This window comes from Corvus moneduloides, chromosome 8 (genome assembly GCF_009650955.1).
Source record: "Corvus moneduloides isolate bCorMon1 chromosome 8, bCorMon1.pri, whole genome shotgun sequence".
NCBI classification, from domain to species: domain Eukaryota; kingdom Metazoa; phylum Chordata; class Aves; order Passeriformes; family Corvidae; genus Corvus; species Corvus moneduloides.
Window position 1 is genome coordinate 26,323,147 of NC_045483.1, and position 19,285 is coordinate 26,342,431.

The 19,285-nt window shown below is 41.5% G+C and overlaps 1 protein-coding gene across 1 annotated transcript in view; it reads left to right on the top strand.

Moving 5' to 3' along the window:
- NRG3 (neuregulin 3) overlaps nucleotides 1–19,285 on the top strand; it is a 363,094-nt gene that overhangs the window by 235,354 nt on the left and 108,455 nt on the right. The window contains exon 3 of the mRNA XM_032115875.1: nucleotides 17,915–17,988. Within this exon, the coding sequence (XP_031971766.1) occupies nucleotides 17,915–17,988 (74 nt within the window). The remainder of the gene's footprint in view (nucleotides 1–17,914; nucleotides 17,989–19,285) is intronic.

Sequence of the window (19,285 nt, forward strand, 5' to 3'; positions counted from 1 at the left end):
TAAGAGGGAGAAAACATGTGGGTGGGAAAAAAGATAATTTAATAGGGAAAGCAAAAGCCTTGCACGTGAGCAAAGCAAAACAAGGAATTAATTCAGTACTTCCTGTTGCCAGGCAGGTGTTCAGCCACCCCCAGCAGGAGATGGCTCCATCACACGTAATGATTACTGGGGAAGACCGACATCATTGTTCCAAATGTAACTCTCTTCCTTTTTCTCCCACCTCTTTTATGTTGCCGAGCATGACACCATGTGGTATGGGGTGTCTCTTAGGTTAGTTGGGGTCAGCTGTCCTGGCTGTGTCCTCTCCCAACTCCTTGTGCACCCCCAGCCTCCTCAGTGGTGGGACAGTGCGAGAAGCAGAAAAAGCCTTGAATCTGTGCAAACACTGCTCAGCAGTAAGGAAAACATCCCCGTATTATCAACACTGCTTCCAGCATAAATCCAAAATGTGGCAGCTGCTACGAAGATAATGAACTCTACTCCAGCCAAAGCCAGCACATTTCTGCTCTGTGTTCCACAACACAAGGAGCCTTTATATCCCATTTCTAGAAAGGGGCTCAAATCCCACATGACAGTGGATGGACATGCTAAGATTTGCTTTGTTGTTACTTGATATATTAATATTTTAGAAGCTCAATCTAAGAGAAAATTAGAATATCCTAATTTTCCTTGTAATCAATGTTTAATGCATGTTTCATTAACATAGCTTCACTTTATAAAAATTCTCAATATTTTTTCTCGGAAGAAAAACATTAATGAATAAGTGAGCTTGACAATACACGATTTCTGCTTTCTGCAGAAAATGACAAGGGTATATTTATTTTATTACCTGAATGCTTTTAGTGTTTACACTGCCACCATTATTGCATGTCTCCTGATAATTTCACCCCACAAAATTCCAGCCCCGGGAAGGCTGGAATTACGATGCTGCTCTTCCAGCAGCACTGGGAGGGATAATGCTCTGCAGTAACAGGCTGAAGGTCACACGGGAGGAGAATGGGGTGGCTCCTGGAGCAGAGCTGCTGAGCAGGCAACCTCTGCTTTCTTCCTCCTAAAGGTTTTAGTCTTTAGAAATGAGTTCCTTTGAAATAAGAATGAATACAGTCAGAATGACCTGTTCTGCTCCTTTTGTGTGTATGTGATGGGGAGGATTTGGTAGCACTGCCTACTGGCAATGTGAACTGCGCTGCCTTTCTTTCACCTGAATTCAGAAGAGAATTATCAGAAACACAGAGCTGAGTTCAGTTCAGTTGATTTATGAGCAGGAATTCAAGTGAAGCAAATGTATTCCTCAAATTTCATAGGGACGTCTTGTCAGAGACTAATTCTAATCCACAAAATGATCCTAAATGGGACATAATGACTTTCCTGGTTGTTGCTTTCTGCTGTCATTATTTTGAAAATGGAATCAAGCAAGTCTTGTATGTATGAGCAGTGTGTTCTGGCAGCAAGCATGTCAGATCTGTGCTACCTATTAGAGTTACCATTATTTCATAATACTCCAATTCTCAAAGTTTTCCCTTTTGTTGGGCTTGGCAGGTGGTGGCAGAGCATGGGTGGCTTCCCATGCAACTGCCTACTTTAAAAAAAAGTATTGAGAAGAGATGTTCACTCAAATGTAGTAGGGCCTTTTGTGAATGCTGTTCTTTTCAGTACATAATTTTACTTTTCTATCCAAAATTTTATCTTATATAGAAAATAACCATGCTCCTAGTTTTCCATTGGAAAAAAGTTTCCATTTTCCGCAGATAAATAATAATGTCACTGATGGGTCAGGTACCATCTGTAGTCAAGGGGTATTTCCTGCAGCTAATAAACACCCTGTAGTCTGAAATATGCTCACCCAGACCCTACTAAATTACAAATACTTTGGTGAAACTTTATTAAGTTACATTAATAACTTGTGGACAAAAACATTCGACTCTTCACTACTTTTTTATGGCATGGGTTCTTTTAACTCAAATTAGAAATTCATTTAGAATGCTGAATCTACATAGTGGTACATATGCCATAATGTCATAATTACAATACGTAGAGTTTTCTCTTCAGAAAAAAAAATATTCTACACACGACTAAAACTTCTGTTTACTAGCGCAACTTTAAAGATTTTTTTAGTTTTTTAGTCAGCAACTTTATAGATCTCCAGAGAGTGGCCTGTTAGAATTTTAAAGCTATTCTTTCTCTGGGTTCTAAATTATATTTAATGTGCTAATGAAGGGTTATTCTGGAAAATGTTCCTGTATCTGAACTTTGGTAAGCAATTGCACTGCATGTCAAATTGCTCTTATCTCTAAAATGTGATGTGTGCAGATCATAAAAAATACAGTAGCAGAGGCATGTTTATCTCTTACCATAAAGTCAGAGGACATCATTTGTGTGGACCATCTGGTAGTAGTTAAGGATGTTTTAACTGACACCTCTGAGTGGCTCCAATTATTTTTTCAAACCAGGTATAAAAACAGGTACATAGCAAATAGCTCACTGAATTACTGAGGAGTTTTGAGTTCCTGGCAGAGGCACTCTGTCTCTGTAGACAAGCACTGGCTTGAGGTGACCTTGAGCTTTTTAGGAGAGGAGTCTGTGACAAGCAGTATTCAATGTAGATGTTATTACTAGATAAGTGTCTGAATTCCTGTGTGTATTTTAAATTTTTTCAAAAAAATTAAACTGAAAGTTTTGCTGCAATTTGGAAAATGGTCTTGATTCTGCAGGGCCAGGTTGGAAATCTTGCGTGCCTTTTTCATGATAAGCAAAGGATCCATTGTACTTCTAGCTTGGGCTTGAAACAAAAAATTTAATTTCTCTGAGTATTTTTTTCTCTTTTGAATTGGGAAATATTCCGTGTAATAAAGTGAAAAATGTATTTGACAGTTTTTGAAAAAAGTGCAGGGCTGTTATTTATTAAGTAGCTGGAAGCAAAAGATTTTAATGTTGGGCTTGTAATATTTGTGGGGAGGAAAGTGGGAAGAGACACATCCAGCAAACCTGTTAAGCCACTTAGGAGTGAGTTTGCACCTCTCCTTACAGTTACCTCATTTGTTGTTAGAATTGCCATCTTTAACAAATGGCCTCTTGGAGGGCACCAAACTCCATGATAGCAAATCTTACATCTTTTAGTTCTTTTTTATTGATTTCGTAGATGTTTTTATACCTAAGTCCAGTCCCTGGCAGATGTTTTCAAGAATTTTGAAGGATTTTTATTTATAAAGATGGTAATCTTGGGCAGGCATAATATAAAGCAAGGGTCTCGTTTTCATTTGTTTTTTCAAGTATTGAATGTGGCTTTCATCTGTGCCTTAGCTGTGTGAGGCTTTGAATATGGTAAGAAATCACTTTCCATTTATTCAAAATCTTTTGCGTAGCTGATGAATGCCATACATAATGAAAGACTATATTCATTTATCATCCATGGTAAATCATTGATCACAGAGGTATCTTGTGGAAAAACTAATCAAAGCTTTTCAGTTTTTCTGGTTGGTTAAATTCAAAACAGCAAAGAAATGATTGCTCAGTTAGTTGGTTAAACATTTGGTTTATTAGATGATACAGACAGTTTCTAAAGCATTTTGTGGTTTGCAGATGGAAGTTTGTTGTTAAGGAGATTAAGGCAGATGGCAAAGGTAATTCTTATCCCTTGAAAAGCATAAAGCTCGTGTATTAGCATGAAATGTTTATGTACGTGTGGATATGCCACAAATAAATTTGATACCAAGTAACTATCAATAATATATTTACACATCTTTGGATACAAAACCTAACCTGAGTTTTAAGTGAATTCAGTAGTCTGGAACCATTATGTAACAATCATGCTTAGACTATATGCATTGATGAAGAATATGAAACTTTCTTCTATTTTTTTTTTTTGCTTTTTGGTAAGAGAACACTTTCAAATTAAAGAAAATTGGTCTGCTGTTGAGGGAAGGGAAATTATCATTAGTTCAGGTGCTGTCATAGGTCTGGGTGGCTTGAATGGCTTTACTAACACATCTTGTTAATTTTTATTTCTTTTTATGACCTACCTTTCAGGAAAGACAAAGAAAGCAAGCCACCTGTATCAGGAGAGGAAGGATAATTCAGTAGTTCCAGCATCATTTTGGATGAGGCATTTAAGTCAAATCCACATAACTCCTTTTTAAATGCTAAAAGCCTCATTTAGTTCAGTGCTTCCTACAGAGGGTTTATTAAAGTGTCCCCACTTAGTTTCTCCAAGGCTAAAGGATCCTGAAACACTGGAGTCAACAAATTAGCTGAAAGTTTTATTATCTAAATCTGGGCAATGTCTCAGGGTTTTGTAGCTGCGACCTCTAATCTTTATGCCATTTATACCAAGAGAATAACAGTACTTCCCTGTCTCAGAGACTGCACCTACAATTTACATACTGAAAAATATGGTGGATTATACAAATCATAAATATGATTTTTAGAAAGTCTGACTAAAATTTCTCTATGATGTTAGAAGGTTTCAGCTGGCCTGGTTCTACCGAAAGCAATGTAAAACCCCCCTTTTTTACTGTTCTTTGTCTGTCTTTTCAACATAATTTCCTTTCTGGTTACTTGCTCTACTTATTTTTAGCAATTGCAACATTTTTAAAGAAAACTGACAGACAAGTGGTTTTTTTGGTTTTCCTTCTAAAGTTTATTCTGTCCATTCTGTAAGAATTGTGCTATTTCTCTAAGGAAAGAAAAAGAAAAGGCAGATACATATCTTAATTCAATCACATAATAGATTTCAAGGTCTTAAGAAAATAAAGTATGTTCCAACCCTGGTATGAAACCTTTATTATACGATAATTAGCCTCTCTGTTGTGAGGATTATTTAAAATTAACTTTTTTGAAAGAAAAAATAAGGATTGGCCTGAATTGTTCAGGGCTTCCCATCTGAAGGGATTCATGATTATGTTCAAGAAGTAGTGTGTCTTCAGCCAGTTCCTTATTGGATCCCCAGTTTGTTCTTTTTAATGCCATGCATTCGACTTTAATTTCGTGTATTTGTATGTCTTTATATTGAATTTAGATTAATTTTAGTTAGTAGGTTATATTTTGTGCATAACACAGACCATAGGGGTAGAATTTTAAGAAAGGAACAATCCTTCTCAGGATAGGTAATACTCAAATGATCAGGACGTTTCTGCTTTGTAGAAAACCTGGCTTCAAGTCTCGAATGCTTCATTCTCACACCAAAGACAGAACGTGAATCTCACACCTCAGGTGGGTGCCTGACCAGCCCACTGCAAACTATTGATTCTTATGAAGGGTTCATTTTCTCTCTGGCTTTGAGCACCGTGTCCTCACTTGTGATTTGGTAGCCTGATCTGTGGAACCAAGGAAGCCTGTTTTCTGCTTAGACTGGCTACATGTGTTAAATGACAAGATATCCTGTCTGACCCCTCACTGTTAAGATTAATTTTTCTTCCTTTGTGAATAAAATCTTCACCTAATAACAATCCCAATAATAAATATAAATGTCTGTGTATTCCAGTTAAGGTCATTCTTGTTGCAGGCACAGAAATCTATATTTAGTTTACCTGCAGAGCAAAGGAATTATTTTTCATTTTTTACAGCATATTTCAGGCTGGATTTTGGGACAGCCCAATAGCCTATATAATGTCATGGCTTGCTATCATAGATTTATTGTATAACTGACTCTCTGACCCAGGAAAAAGAGTATTGCATTCTCTGTATGAAAATAAATACTTGATCAAAATTTGCAGACCATTAGAACATTTCTTTATAATGATCTTGGATTTCTGTCTTAGAGAATAAATAAGTGCTGCAGTATGTTCTCTTATTGGCATCTGAATGTTAGTACAGTGGATATAGTGGTGTCAGGAGAAAATAATTTGCAAGTGATCCACTGAGATGGATCATTCTAATTAATATTGTCTTTGAGACTGCCAATTTGCCATTTTACAAGGGGAAGGAAATGTGTGTTGATTTGGATTCACTGCAAAAATTAAATTTCATTTTTCATAGGTACTATTAATTCTGTCTTTCAAATTGGACTGCTCCTGTTTATGAGACTAGAATCAGATTATAGGTTCATATAAATTAATCTTTTGGGCACTGCACTATTAAGATTTTTTTTTTTTTTTTAATGTTACAAATCACCTTTGGCCTAGGACATGCTTGTTTTCCTGGTGAATAATCCTACAGCTTTCTCTTCTGCTGTAGTCTGTCCTTGAGACGCCAAATGTCATTTTCAAAATTTTCATTTGAGATGAACTAATTGTCTTGGGGTGACCTTATGATGTGTATCCCATATCGCTGCCTATGCCCAGAAATTAATTTTTGTGCCTTTCTATGCCTCTAAACTGAGCCTGAAAGGGGGAAGGAAAAAACTGAGCAAAACTTTCTCAAAGCAGTTTGCAGCTCGTTCAAGGTTACAAAAAGATAGCAGGTTTTTTTTTTTCCCTAGCTGGGGCAGGGGAGGGAGGAAGCACCCGGCTTGTTTTTTTTCCAGTCAGTTTTTGGCCAGTTTTTTTCTTCTTGTTCTCTGGAGAGAGACTGAGAGTTGGACTTTGGATTTCCTTCTCTGGAATTCCGGATTTTTCCCCTTTTCTACTGGACTGCCTGATTGCTGTAACATCAGAGCACATCGGGAGGACTTTCCACCGGGCACAGAGGGCCTGGCCCCGGCCCAAGCCCCAGCTCCGAGGAGACCAAAGGGAGGACTCGAACACTTTCCCAGGTTTTTTCCTCTACCGCGAAAGATTTTACCATCTAACATTGTTTTCCTTCCCATGTGTTTGTTAAATAAATAGTTTTATCTTCTTCACTTTCCTTCGAGGAAAATTTATTTTTTCCCGAACCTGGTGGGGGAGGGGTGGTTGTGCCTTCTCTCAGAGGATATATTTCTAAATTTGCCCAAACTGGAACAAATTTAGTGGCGCCCAACTGTGTGGCTCGAAGGAAAGTGAAAAAACTTGTGCTAATTACATTTTGGGTTGAATTTACTTATTCTGTGTTGGAGTAAAGTAGTCACCATGCTGGTTGAGTTCATAATGTCTCTCTGGCTCGATGTACTCATGTCTTTCTGGTCCTTAGGCTTCATTGAGGTACTAGTGCTTTTTTGGTCCCTAGGGTTGTTTACCTATCCACAACTTGCTCCAATCTTGTCCCTGGTATGTAAATTTTACAGAGAAGGGAGACGAACCAGGATTTCTATTTTGCTGTGCTCGGTGATAATGATTTATAAGAAGTTGATAGAGGTACAAGCAGCTGTTCGAGGTGTGTATGATAAGTGGTTTCTCCGTCCTAACCCCAGTCCTAGCTTCAGTAGCCTGTTTTGGGAATTTATTAGTAATTGTACCCAGATTGTTAGAGGAGGAGGAGATGGGGTTTCCCTTCCCTTTAAATTTGATAGGTTATCTTTTGAGAATGTTCAGTATCCCCTTGATGTTAAAGAGACCACCCTCCTGGTATTTAATCTGGTAATCTTCCTCCATGTAATTCATAGCTTGTCTAGAATGAGAGCTCAGATTTCCAGGGTGACTGCTGAGACACCTGACCCAGAGGTGGAACATCTTGAGTGGTGTGGGGAATGGGAGGACATCGGCCAAACCCTAAAGAAATTCTCTGACCCGATAGTTTGGGATTTCCCATCTGAACAAATTCAGAAACCAGCTGAGGTGGGAAAATATCTGAAAGAGAAATACAATGACAATTCTAATGAGAACAAGCTCCTTGCAATATGTTGGGCTTTGGCATATGCCTATCGCACACTGCAGCAGCAAGTAAAGGTAGAGAGGCAGGAAGATAAATCAGCAAAGCCTGCAGATACCCCAGTCACTCAGGCTGCAGATAAACCAGACAGCAAGCCCAAACCAGATGGAAAGTCTAAGCCATTGACAGTGGCTCCTGTCACGAGGAAAAAGCACACAACCAAAACTGATCGCCCAGTGAAAGATGATGATGATGCAGGGGAAGGAACCTCAAAACCACCAACGGACTCAGGCACAGAAACCATTACTGAGTCCATGTCCATAAAGGACCTTCACAGCCTAAGAAAGGATTACACCCGACGGTCCGATGAATCCATAATAAGTTGGATGGTCCGTATTTGGGATGCTGCAGGTGATGATGTGATGCTGGACGGTGCTGAAGCGAGGCATTTGGGATCCCTGTCACATGATCCAGTGATCGACCAAGAGATGAAAAGGGAGGCTAACTCTACCAGTCTCTGGAGACGGATTTTGACAGGCGTGGCTGAAAGATATATGTGCGGAGATGATCTCTACATGCAGCAAACCCAGTGGAAGACCATAGAACAAGGGATCCAGCGCCTGAGAGAACTAGGGGTGGTAGAGGTTGTCTTCACAAATGACCCAGGATTGAGAAGTCCAGACCGGGCCAGAGTTATTCCATACATGTGGCGAAAACTCATACATCTTGGGCCACCAGAATATGCTTCTGCTTTAGCAATAATGAAACCGGACTACGGTGCGAATGAGACCGTGCGGGATATGGCAGTGAAGCTCAGAGCATATGCAGACTCTGTGCATGGCCCAACACATGCAAGAATTGCAGCTGTGGAAACACGTATGCAGAAAATTGAAGATGAAATGAAGAAGAATCACCAGGAGATTAAAGAGTGCCTTCTCCGCGGACGTTCCCCAGAGAGAAGGTACATCCCACGAAGTGAGCTGTGGAATTTCCTGTGTGACAGTGGGGAAAACATGAGGAAGTGGGGTGGACAACCCACGTCTGCTCTGGCAGCACGAGTGAGTGAATTGAAGGAGCGCAAGTCTCAGAAAGGAGGATCTACCAAAAAGGAAGTAGCTCCAGTTGCCTGTAGCCAAACTGCTGGAAATGATGGAAAAGACGATGGCATGTCCAATTCCCATGAAGGAACCTCTAAGGTGCAGGCCCAGGGAAAGAAGGATAACCAGGCATAGAGGGGCCCTGCCTCTAGCCAGGTAGAGGCCAGGGAAAACCGTGTTTTTTGGACTGTGTGGATTCGTTGGCCTGGTACATCAGAACCACAAAAATATGATGCCTTGGTTGACACTGGTGCGCAGTGTACAATAATTCCATCGCAGCATGTGGGGGTAGAATCTGTTTCTATCTCTGGTGTAACAGGTGGATCACAAGATTTGACCTTGGTGGAAGCCGAGGTGAGCCTGACTGGAAATGAGTGGAAGAGACATCTCATTGTGACTGGCCCAGAGGCCCCGTGCATTTTGGGCATAGACTTCCTCCGGAACGGGTATTTTAGAGACCCAAAGGGACTCAGGTGGGCTTTTGGAATAGCTGCTGTGGAGACAGAGGGCATTAAGCAATTGAATGCTTTGCCTGGGCTATCAGAGAACCCGTCTGCAGTCGGCCTTCTGAAGGTGGAAGAACAAAGAGTACCAATTGCTACCTCGACAGTGCATCGCCGACAGTACCGGACAACTCGAGATGCTGTGATTCCCATCCACAAGATGATCCGTGAGCTGGAGAGTCAAGGGGTGGTCAGCAAGACCCACTCACCCTTCAACAGCCCCATTTGGCCTGTGCGCAAGTCTGACGGGGAATGGAGATTGACTGTGGACTATCGTGCCCTGAATGAAGTGACTCCACCGCTGAGCGCTGCTGTGCCAGACATGTTGGAGCTCCAGTACGAGCTGGAGTCCAAAGCAGCGAAGTGGTACGCCACTATTGACATTGCCAATGCATTCTTCTCCATTCCTCTGGCAGCAGAATGCAGGCCTCAGTTTGCCTTCACCTGGAGGGGCGTGCAGTACACCTGGAACCGACTGCCCCAGGGGTGGAAGCATAGCCCCACCATCTGCCATGGACTGATCCAGACTGCACTAGAAAAAGGTGAGGCTCCAGAACATTTGCAGTACATTGATGACATCATTGTGTGGGGGAACACCGCAACAGAAGTGTTTGAGAAAGGAGAGAAAGTTATCCGGATTCTCCTGGAAGCTGGTTTCGCCATCAAGAAGAGCAAAGTCAAGGGACCTGCCCGAGAGATCCAGTTCCTGGGAGTGAAATGGCAAGATGGACGGCGTCAGATTCCCACTGAGGTCATCAATAAGATCACAGCAATGTCTCCACCAACCAACAAGAAGGAAACACAAGCTTTCCTAGGCGCTATAGGTTTCTGGAGGATGCACATTCCTGAGTACAGCCAGATTGTGAGTCCTCTTTACCTGGTTACCCGCAAGAAGAACGATTTCCATTGGGGCCCTGAACAGCAACAAGCTTTTGCCCAGATCAAGCAGGAAATCGCTCATGCGGTAGCCCTTGGCCCAGTCAGGACAGGACCCGAAGTGAAGAACGTGCTCTACTCTGCAGCCGGGAGCCATGGCCTGTCCTGGAGCCTTTGGCAGAAGGTGTCCGGTGAGACTCGAGGTCGACCACTGGGATTTTGGAGCCGAAGCTACAGAGGGTCTGAGGCCAACTACACCCCAACAGAGAAGGAAATCTTGGCAGCCTATGAAGGAATCCAAGCCGTCTCAGAGGTAATTGGCACTGAGGCACAACTCCTCCTGGCACCCCGACTACCAGTGCTAGGGTGGATGTTCAAAGCAGAGGTTCCCTCTACCCACCATGCCACCAATGCCACATGGAGCAAATGGATTGCTCTCATCACACAGCGCGCCCGTATCGGAAAACTGAATCGCCCTGGGATTTTGGAAATAATTACAAACTGGCCTGAAGGTGAAAACTTTGGTCTCACTGATGAAGAAGAACAAGTGACACGTGCTGAAGAAGCTCCACCGTACAACCAACTGCCATCAGAAGACACACGCTACGCTCTTTTCACCGACGGTTCTTGTCGCATCGTAGGGATGAAACGAAAGTGGAAAGCAGCCGTATGGAGTCCCACACGACGGGTTGCAGAAGCTACTGAAGGAGAAGGGGGATCAAGCCAACTCGCTGAACTCAAAGCTGTTCAACTAGCCCTGGACATTGCTGAAAGGGAGAAGTGGCCAAAGCTCTACCTCTACACTGATTCATGGATGGTAGCCAATGCTCTGTGGGGATGGTTAGAAAAGTGGGAAAAAGCTAATTGGCAGCGTAGGGGAAAACCAATCTGGGCTGCTGAAGAGTGGAAAGACATCGCTGCCCGAGTAAGAAAGCTGGTTGTGAAAGTCCGCCACGTAGATGCCCATGTCCCCAAGAGTAGGGCTAATGAAGAACACCAAAACAACAAGCAGGTAGATCAGGCTGCAAAGATAGAAGTGTCACAGGTAGACTTGGACTGGAAACACAAGGGAGAGTTGTTTCTAGCTCGATGGGCCCATGATGCCTCAGGCCATCAGGGCAGAGATGCCACCTATAAGTGGGCACGAGACCGAGGGGTGGATCTAACCATGGACAGTATCTCCCAGGTTATCCATGATTGTGAGACATGCGCTGCGATCAAGCAGGCCAAGCGGGTGAAGCCTCTGTGGTATGGTGGGCGATGGTCCAAATACAAGTACGGGGAGGCCTGGCAGATTGATTACATCACACTGCCTCAAACCCGCCAAGGCAAGCGCTATGTGCTCACAATGGTAGAAGCCACCACTGGATGGCTGGAGACCTACCCTGTGCCTCATGCTACTGCCCGGAACACCATCCTGGGCCTGGAAAAGCAAGTCCTTTGGAGGCATGGCACCCGTGAGAGAATTGAATCTGACAATGGGACTCATTTTAAGAATAGCCTTATTAACACCTGGGCTAGAGAACATGGCATAGAGTGGGTGTACCACATCCCTTACCATGCACCAGCAGCAGGCAAAGTGGAACGGTGCAATGGATTGTTGAAAACCACTTTGAAGGCACTAGGTGGGGGAACTTTCAAAAACTGGGAACAGCATCTAGCAAAAGCCACCTGGTTAGTTAACACCCGAGGTTCCACCAATAGAGCTGGTCCAGCCCAATCTGAATCCCTGCATACAACAGATGGAGATAAGGTCCCAGTAGTGCATGTCAGAGGTCTATTAGGAAAGACTGTGTGGATAAATTCTGCCTCGAGTACAGACAAACCCATCCGTGGGGTTGTCTTTGCTCAGGGACCTGGTTGCACATGGTGGGTAATGCAGAAAGATGGAACAACACGTTGTGTACCACAGGGAGATCTGATTGTTGTGTGACAACCACCTGTAGTGTGAAATGCCAGTATACCCCTGCTTGCTGATTATCACTGTCACTGTTCATATATAGCTGTGTATATATATATATATATATATATATATATATGTATTAATGTGTGTGTAAAATTGGAATATCTTAGTTTGGGCATTGAGCCAACAATATGGGATAAGGGGTGGAATGTCTTGGGGTGACCTTATGATGTGTATCCCATATCGCTGCCTATGCCCAGAAATTAATTTTTGTGCCTTTCTATGCCTCTAAACTGAGCCTGAAAGGGGGAAGGAAAAAACTGAGCAAAACTTTCTCAAAGCAGTTTGCAGCTCGTTCAAGGTTACAAAAAGATAGCAGGTTTTTTTTTTTCCCTAGCTGGGGCAGGGGAGGGAGGAAGCACCCGGCTTGTTTTTTTTCCAGTCAGTTTTTGGCCAGTTTTTTTCTTCTTGTTCTCTGGAGAGAGACTGAGAGTTGGACTTTGGATTTCCTTCTCTGGAATTCCGGATTTTTCCCCTTTTCTACTGGACTGCCTGATTGCTGTAACATCAGAGCACATCGGGAGGACTTTCCACCGGGCACAGAGGGCCTGGCCCCGGCCCAAGCCCCAGCTCCGAGGAGACCAAAGGGAGGACTCGAACACTTTCCCAGGTTTTTTCCTCTACCGCGAAAGATTTTACCATCTAACATTGTTTTCCTTCCCATGTGTTTGTTAAATAAATAGTTTTATCTTCTTCACTTTCCTTCGAGGAAAATTTATTTTTTCCCGAACCTGGTGGGGGAGGGGTGGTTGTGCCTTCTCTCAGAGGATATATTTCTAAATTTGCCCAAACTGGAACACTAATATATTTCATTTGCCAAATTCTGGGCTTCGTGCAGAGAAACTATTTTCTGCATACTTCTTCACATGGTCAGAGGCAATGTGATCACCACACTTGGGGAAGAAGGAGAAGTGTTTCCATTTCCGATGGATGGATATCACAGGGAAGGAGGAAAGGGATGGGGGTGCATAGCGTTGTCATCTTTCATAGCCTCTGCAGTTTGCTGGTGCCACACTCTCTCTCCTCTGTTCTGTGCCTTGCTGTCCCTTGAGAACTAAATATTTAGGCTTAATAGGTATGTGGAGCTCCATATGGAAGTGTTTGGGGAAAATGTAAATTGTGATGGTAATGACTTCTTGGCCATAAGTGTTAGGTCCTATCCTAAGTCTTCTAAGTATGTTCTCTTTCTTGCCTTTCTGCTGACTTAAATATATTTTATTCTTCATCTTTGCTTATTGTGCAGTTTGCCCCACCCTCACCCCCATTCACTTTACTTTTTCTAATGTATCCAATACTTGGAGTGCTGCATTAATCTTACAAGTGACACTGTCATCTATTTCAAATCTCCCTTGGCTCCATAAGGTTGTACAAGATCCAGTTCTGGAAAATGTCCACCGAAAATGTCTGTGATCTCTTTGACTAGAACCTACATGTATTAGTACTATTTTACATCAACAAAAAAGAGTGAAAGAATGAGTAAAATCTCATACTTTAATTACTTTCTAATACTTAGGTGCAAATGTGCCTAAGTAGGAAGGAAAAAAGCCTTCTCACGAGGAATGAGAGATGTGTTTCTGCGTGTGTGTTTTCACACAGAGGTCATTGTGGCTGACTCCACAAAGTGCAATGCACAATGCAGTTTATAACTGGTGACCTTAAAAAATCATCTGGGAAAGTATATTACGAAAAGAAAAAGTGAAGAACACATTCAATCTTAGTTGAATTTAGCACTTATCATTAAGGGATATGCTGTTTGCAGGCATTTTAGCAGCTGCCGATTAGCTTTACCTGTGATTCTCTTTTCATACTGTTTAATCAGAAGGCTTTAAATAATTCCATTTGGACAGTACAATCCTGTTGATATTTTTGTTCTAGAGCCTAGACAGACACAGTCATTTTGGTGAAAATCTGAATGCAAAATGGAGAATTTCATTTTCATATTTATTTTGCAGAGAGGCTGTAATTAACACCATTTTTAGACCCCTTTGCCACGGTCTGCACTTAAGCCCAAGCCCGTAGGAGCTTGTGGTGTGGGTTCGGACGGTCGGGATGGATGGAGACGAGAGATCTCTATAGTCTGATCTTGGAACATGCAGTTTATTGCAAAGGGCGTGGGTATAGGGGCACTGCTTAGAGCTGCAGCTGGCAGCTCTGAGCAGGCCCAAGAGAGCAAGAGAGTAAGCGGGTAAGTAACGAGAGAGAGAGAGAGTGTAAGAGTGTGCGAAGAGTAAGAGAGGAGTGGAATGGAATGGAATGGTGAAGTCCTGGTTACAATACAATAAATCATCTTCTGTACTGAATATTCTAATTGTCACTAACCAATCTAATACAAGATACAAATCCTATAGCATTTACATACAGCCTATAAGAGTTCTTATATTACCATAGAGTGTTACATCTTAACTTCTAAAAACTACTCTTTGGACCCCTTCTGCTGAGCTAGTAGGGTCTGCTCTGACCCTTGGACCTGCCTGCAAGCAGAGGGTATTGTTCAATCAAGAGGGGATTATCTTCAGTTGGCCATACCATTGTTTTCCAGTTGTTCAGTAACTAAGACTTGGTATTTCAAAAGTGGCTTTCATTTCGATGTCGCCTGTAGTTTTCATAGTCCCAAAATCTTTTGTCAGGCAATCATATTTATAAGGCTTTCCTGTTTCATCTTCCCCAACACAAGCCTGCTCATACAGTGCTGTGCTTCAGCAGAGGAGCCATTCCTGGTGCTGGAATGGATCTTAGACTGTCCCTTCCAGCCTTTGCTGAAGGGGTCCCACATGCAGATCAGAGCTTTTGCTTCACTACAAGCAATATCTTATCCAGGTCCATTTTTTTTCTATTTTTTCCTTTTTTTTTACGGTATCTCTAATAAACATTTGTTTGTCTGAGAATCAAGTGATCATTTCTGAAACCATCAGCTGCACCTGAGCATTTCTCAAGGTTTCTCTGATGACTCATGGCTTTTTAAATGCATCCCTAATTATGTATGTGATCATTCACACTGCATATGGCGATATTGAGTGACCTCATTTGGACCTTCCTGAACTTCTCTGTGTGTCACAACAGTGCTGTTTTAATAGGATTTTCTGCAGTGGCTTCTTGTGCTTTCTTCCATAGAGGTGTGATACCAATTAGCAGCATGTGTGCATATCACATCTGCCTATTTAGGACAGATGGCAGATGCTCTAGCTAAGATTATGGGATGCCAAAACATGATCAACTTTCATCATATTGTAGCATTATGACTGTTAAATGTATATTCTGCAAGGCTTCTGTTTCACGTGACTTAACTGCAAATGTTTGAACTTGGGTGTCATAATGGCAGAGCAGTTATTGCTGTTATTTGCTTTCATGGATTTAAAAAAGAATTTGTTAAGGGAACTAGAAGACTTAGGTTTTAACTTTGCTGAAAAACTTAATGCAGTTAAAAAGTCCAAGCTATGTTTGGCCTTCAAGTCATAGGACCAGTGAGGTTGAAAAACCCTTCTAGGATCAGTAAGTCCAGCTGTTAACCCAAATCCATGTCTAAACCATGTCCCTAAGCACCACATCTACATGGCTTTTAAATGCCGTCAGGGATGGTGACTCCGCCACTTCCCAGGGCAGGCTGTTCCAATGCCTCACCACTGTTTCAGTGAAGAATTTTTTTTCCTAATACCCAATCTAAACCTGTCCTGGTGCAATTTGAGGCCATCTCCTCTCATCCTGTTACTTGTGACCTGGGAGGAGAGACCAACCCCCACCTCTCTACACCCTCCTTTCAGGGAGCTGTAGAGAACAGTAAGGTCCCTCCTGAGCCTTCTTTTCTCCAGGTTAAACCACTCCAGTTCCTTCAACCACTCCTCATAAGACTTTTGTGCTCCACTCCCTTCACCAGCTCCGTTGCCCTTCTCTGGACTCGCTCCAGCACCTCAGTGTCCCTCTTGTATTGAGGGCCTCAGAACTGGACACAGGATTCAAGGTGCAGCCCCACCATAGTAGGTATTACCTGAGTGTAAGGTTATGGTATTACATTAAAAGATTATTCTTTGATAGATCATCCACCTCTGTACTAAATTTCGAAAGAAACACATTCCCCTTGTGGCATGTTTGTCAGAGGTACAAGTAAGTTAAAATGTCCATGCACACTGATGAGCACTGGGTACAGCTCTTCCAGGAGATGCCACTCTGTGACTCTATCCTCACACACTTTTAGGATATAGGGGTTTAAGTCTGTAATAGGGTATTTATAACCAAGGCAGGTGCAAATGTGTGTCCAAAAGTTACTAGAAAATGCTCACAGAAAGGCAAGAATCCCCACCTGTGTAGGTTGTACTTAAGATTTGAGGTCTGCCAATTCCTCTCAAGGCTGTGGAGAAGAGTTTCTTTTTTGTGTGAGGCAGCTTCTGCTGTTTCATAATCAGATGCAAAAGATACATGCAGCACTGTCTGAGTATATGTGGACTTCTTCAGTGTTTCTGACTAGTGGACAATTTTAATTAATAGAACATTTTTTCCTTGACTGATAACTTATGACCGCTGTCATGGGATCTGAATGAAACAAAAGCTGAACAGTTTTTTTCAAGTCAGTTATTTTATAGATAGGCAAGTACTGGGAGGAAGCTGATCTCCAAAGCAGTACCTCATATCCATCAGGGAGAAAGGTCAAACGGGAGGTTTTGAAAACATATAGGTTTAAATGGGGGGTTTAAATCTTTTTCTTACTGTAGACTTTTACTACATTTTTGGGTCTGATGGGAACATAATTTACATATTTGCTCACAAATGTTCTTACTAATCCCCGAGACACTGCTAGTGAGACGCATTTCTCATTGAACCATTAATTTATTAAACCAAAAGCATATTAAAAGGCAACATTTAGAGGAAGCCTGAGTAAAAACATTGTGAAGGAGCAGATAACTTCTTCTCCTGACATTATCACATCATTCAAGCTGCAGCTGTCAACCCTAATGAAAGGTGGTGATGCTGATTTGAGCATATTGCTTATGTGATGTGCAAGAGCTTTGGGAGATAAGGAATCCCTGTTGCTATCATTTATAATTAAAGTGTCCATCACTTTCCTCTGAAAAACTGCTTGATGAATAAATAATTAAAGATCTGATTCTGATACACTTAGTTGAAATGAGACTTCTGAGAACAGTTCAAAAGCAGTAAATGGAATTTCTTCAAAGTAAGGCTTCAAGATACATAATAGTATTACAATCTCAGCCAAAGCCAGTTCTTGTTTGTTGAGGCAGGAGGGTATTCTGGTTTATATGCCTTAAAATCTAATCTCACAGTTGTCTAAAACTTCCCGCTTGCAAACAATGCCTGATGTTGTCTATCATTTTATCTTTTAAGCTCAGTATAAAATGGTATTAAAATTAATGGCTAGCTAACTGTTCCCTGCTTTTTCAGACAGCCAAAGATAAGTTGTCTGCCTCATGGTTTGCACAGTATGGAAGCTTTGTAAAGTGTTGTGTTACCTAAAGAGTTTATTTCATTGCAAATAAGTGTATTTTATAGAGGAGTTTTCTTTGATTTTTGTTTCACTGAATTGATTTTTAAAAGAATGATTATGCTCACATGATGTTTATTTTCATAGTCTCTAAAATAATGAAAAGGTTTGAGGGGAATTTTTTTTGATATACAAATTATTTTACCTACTTCCATTGCATTTCAGTAATAACCCTGCTGCCATATGGTAGAAATAACTTGCATATTGTAGATATGCGAGTCCCTCGCAGTGTTGGCAGGGAGAATGTCGCTTGATTTGGGACCTTAAAATTAACCTTTTACTACCGCATGCGTATGTTTGTCATTTATCCCCTTTTTCTCAGGTGCAAAGAGGGCTACCAAGGAGTCCGCTGTGACCAATTTTTGCCGAAAACCGACTCAATCTTGTCAGATCCAAGTACGTCAAATGTTTTTCTTATATTTTTAATCCATGCTGGAGGCTGCTCTTGCCATGTGAGATGACCCTTTGCCTGTAGTCAGACAGTCCATGCTATAGGCCACTGCAGCTGTGTGTAAAGAACAGCGAGGCTCTTGTTGGTAGGGTAAAACCACATCATCCAATCTCTGTTCTTATAAAACATGTGCTGCTCCAGCAGGGCAATCCATCAGGGGACTCGATTCCTTATGATTTGGAATGATACTGTCCCTGCTTAGAGCCAAAACATTTGTGTTTCTCCACTTTTGACTCAACAACAAATAAAGTTACATAATCTAAAAGGAGACCTAGTATAGAGTGCAAAGTGGTTCCTTCAAAAGAAAATAAATGCACATTGTGTGGCAGTGAAGAGATTACAATCTCCTCGGAAATACTTTATATCAGTTTACATGAAGCTTAATTACTTTTTCACTTTGACAAGTGATTTGTTGTCTATTTGCATCAATAATAAATAAAAATAAGGTTTACTTTCAGGTAGTAATGTGGAGACAAAGTAACTTTCTGTTACACTGGCCAGTATGTGTCAGAATAATATCTGCATATATCTTCTCTTACTCCACTGTTTCCCTTTCTAAATTCTCTTGACTAATAAAACTATGTCAAAAATATTATCCAAGATGAATTTTCTGAAGATGAATCCATTTATTAAGTAATATTGTTTATCTTAAATTTTTAAATGAAGTGACATACAACAAAGGGTCATATCCAATCTCTTGGGTTTGTTCATATACCTGGAAATTGTAACATATTAAGTCTTCTGGTTTTGGGTGCTCTTTAAAATTATATTTGAGTTGTTTTGTTTTGTTTTTTGAAGAGCAATACTTGTTTTTCTAGTCTTTGTTCTTTTTTATTTATTTTCTTGTGCTTTTCCATGTGAAAAACCTGTTTCCAAAGGCACCTGTTGCTTCATAGTTCTCTGTGTTGTGGAGTTCCCATTACAGTTTGCTTTGTGTTTGGTTTATTTTGTCCTTAGCTTGACCTTTAATGGTAAAATGCAGAGCTTGTAATGAATAGGCAGATTTTACCTCAGCCAAGTTTTATGTTTATGTGCATGTGTCAGTGTAGAAGCTGTGCATACGTCAAAGAAAAGAGCAGTTTGTATTCTAAAATTGTGGGAAAGGACAGTTGATTATCAACAGGATATGGTGGTACCTGTCTGACCTGGTTTTCGTGGGAGACTCTGGCTTTACTCCCTCAAGAGTAGAGGCAAAATCCAAATTGCAGATACAACACAAAGCCTTGAAAAGGCTCCCAGATT